Consider the following 1,621-nt stretch of genomic DNA (forward strand, 5'->3'; position numbering starts at 1 on the left):
CAATCCGCCCACCTCAGCCTCCCAGAGAGCTAGGATTACAGGCGTGAGCCACCGCGCCCAGCAGAACATAATTATTGATGACCCTTGTAAGTTATTTTTAGCTTCTTTCTCAGTCCTATTTATTTTTTATTTTGACCTTTGTGGTGAAAATAATTACATTGCTTCTTAGGACACCATGTAAAATTGAACCTAGTATAAACCACGTTCTAAGCACCAGAAAGCCTGGAAAGGAAGAAGGAGATCCTCTGCAAAGGGTTCAAAGCCATCAGCAAGCATCTGAGGAGAAGAAAGAGAAGATGATGTATTGTAAGGAGAAGATTTATGCAGGAGTGGGGGAATTCTCCTTTGAAGAAATCCGGGCTGAAGTTTTCCGGAAGAAATTAAAAGAGCGAAGGGAAGGTATGTATACTGATCTAATTTCAGTTTATGAAAATGATTTAGTTGTAGGAAGGTTGAGCTGATATATTAAGTCTGAGGAAAATTGCCTCCATTACTTTGTATATTTATGGGATGTTTCTATGGTTATACTGTTTTTCTCTGTGTATATAAGATGAACTCCCATTGCTGCCTTCCATGAAAACTCCTAGGGGTGGGGGAGAACTGAGTCTATGTTCAGAAGTAAAGGAGAAGAAGCTCTGAACTATATGAACTACTCATATTCCCCAGCTCAATAAGCAGATAGCTGTGATCCCTGATGTGCATGTATGTGCATGCCATGTCTCACCCTTAAGTACTTTTCCTGATATTGCCTGAAATACTTCACTTTACCTTTGACATTCTGCCTAAATTTCTCCAAGGGCTTATTTAGGTTAACATATTTGGTCACACCTAAGTCACTGAGATGATTGTTTCTTAAAGATATTATATTCTTTCTAAATAAGGGAAGCTTTACTAGAAATTGAGATATGAGGAATTTGGGGGAAATGGGAAACACTTCTTATTCTGGAGGCTGGAGTATTTGGATACTAGAAGGTAGGGCAGATGGGCTGAAAAGTAGAGAAGTCTGGTATTTGGCTCTTATGGCATCAGAAGGTGAGGGAGAGTGAGAAGGGTACAGAAAATGAGGTGGGAGAGGGTCCAAAAATAAATGAATTCAATTTACACTAGGATCTATATCAGGAAAGAAGGAAGTAATGTTTCTTTATACACAGATACCCAGAATAATCTACTGTTGTAGCTCAGTTGTCTTAAAATGATGTGGCATTTGTGGCATTAGCTGGGAAACTTAACCATCACTTACAATTTGAGGAGCAATCTTAGTTCCAGGTGACAAGATAGAAGCAAACTTCTGTAAAGCAGACTGTTGGTTTGGAATTGCCTCCATTTTTTACATGTGCGTTCCAAGACTGACAAAAGTGCTTTGAGTTCACATAATATATTGAAAATGGGCCGGACGTGGTGGCTCACTCCTGTAATCCTAGCACTCTGGGAGGCCGAGGTGGGTGGATCGCTCAAGGTCAGGAGTTCGAGACCAGCCTGAGCAAGAACGAGACCCCATCTCTACTAAAAAAAATAGAAAGAAATTATTTGGACAACTAAAAATCTATATAGAAAAAAAAAATTAGCCGGGCATGGTGGTGCATGTCTGTAGTCCCAGCTACTCGGGAGGCTGAGGCAGTAG

The 1,621-nt window shown here is 40.4% G+C and overlaps 1 protein-coding gene across 1 annotated transcript in view; it reads left to right on the forward strand.

Moving 5' to 3' along the window:
• Positions 1 to 1,621, forward strand: part of BUB1B (BUB1 mitotic checkpoint serine/threonine kinase B) — a 60,161-nt gene that overhangs the window by 35,827 nt on the left and 22,713 nt on the right. Inside the window, exon 9 of the mRNA XM_012649423.1 lies at positions 170 to 399. Within this exon, the coding sequence (XP_012504877.1) occupies positions 170 to 399 (230 nt within the window). The remainder of the gene's footprint in view (positions 1 to 169; positions 400 to 1,621) is intronic.

The sequence above is a fragment of the Propithecus coquereli genome, unplaced genomic scaffold (genome assembly GCF_000956105.1).
Source record: "Propithecus coquereli isolate 6110/MARCELLA unplaced genomic scaffold, Pcoq_1.0 Scaffold3, whole genome shotgun sequence".
Lineage (NCBI taxonomy): Eukaryota > Metazoa > Chordata > Mammalia > Primates > Indriidae > Propithecus > Propithecus coquereli.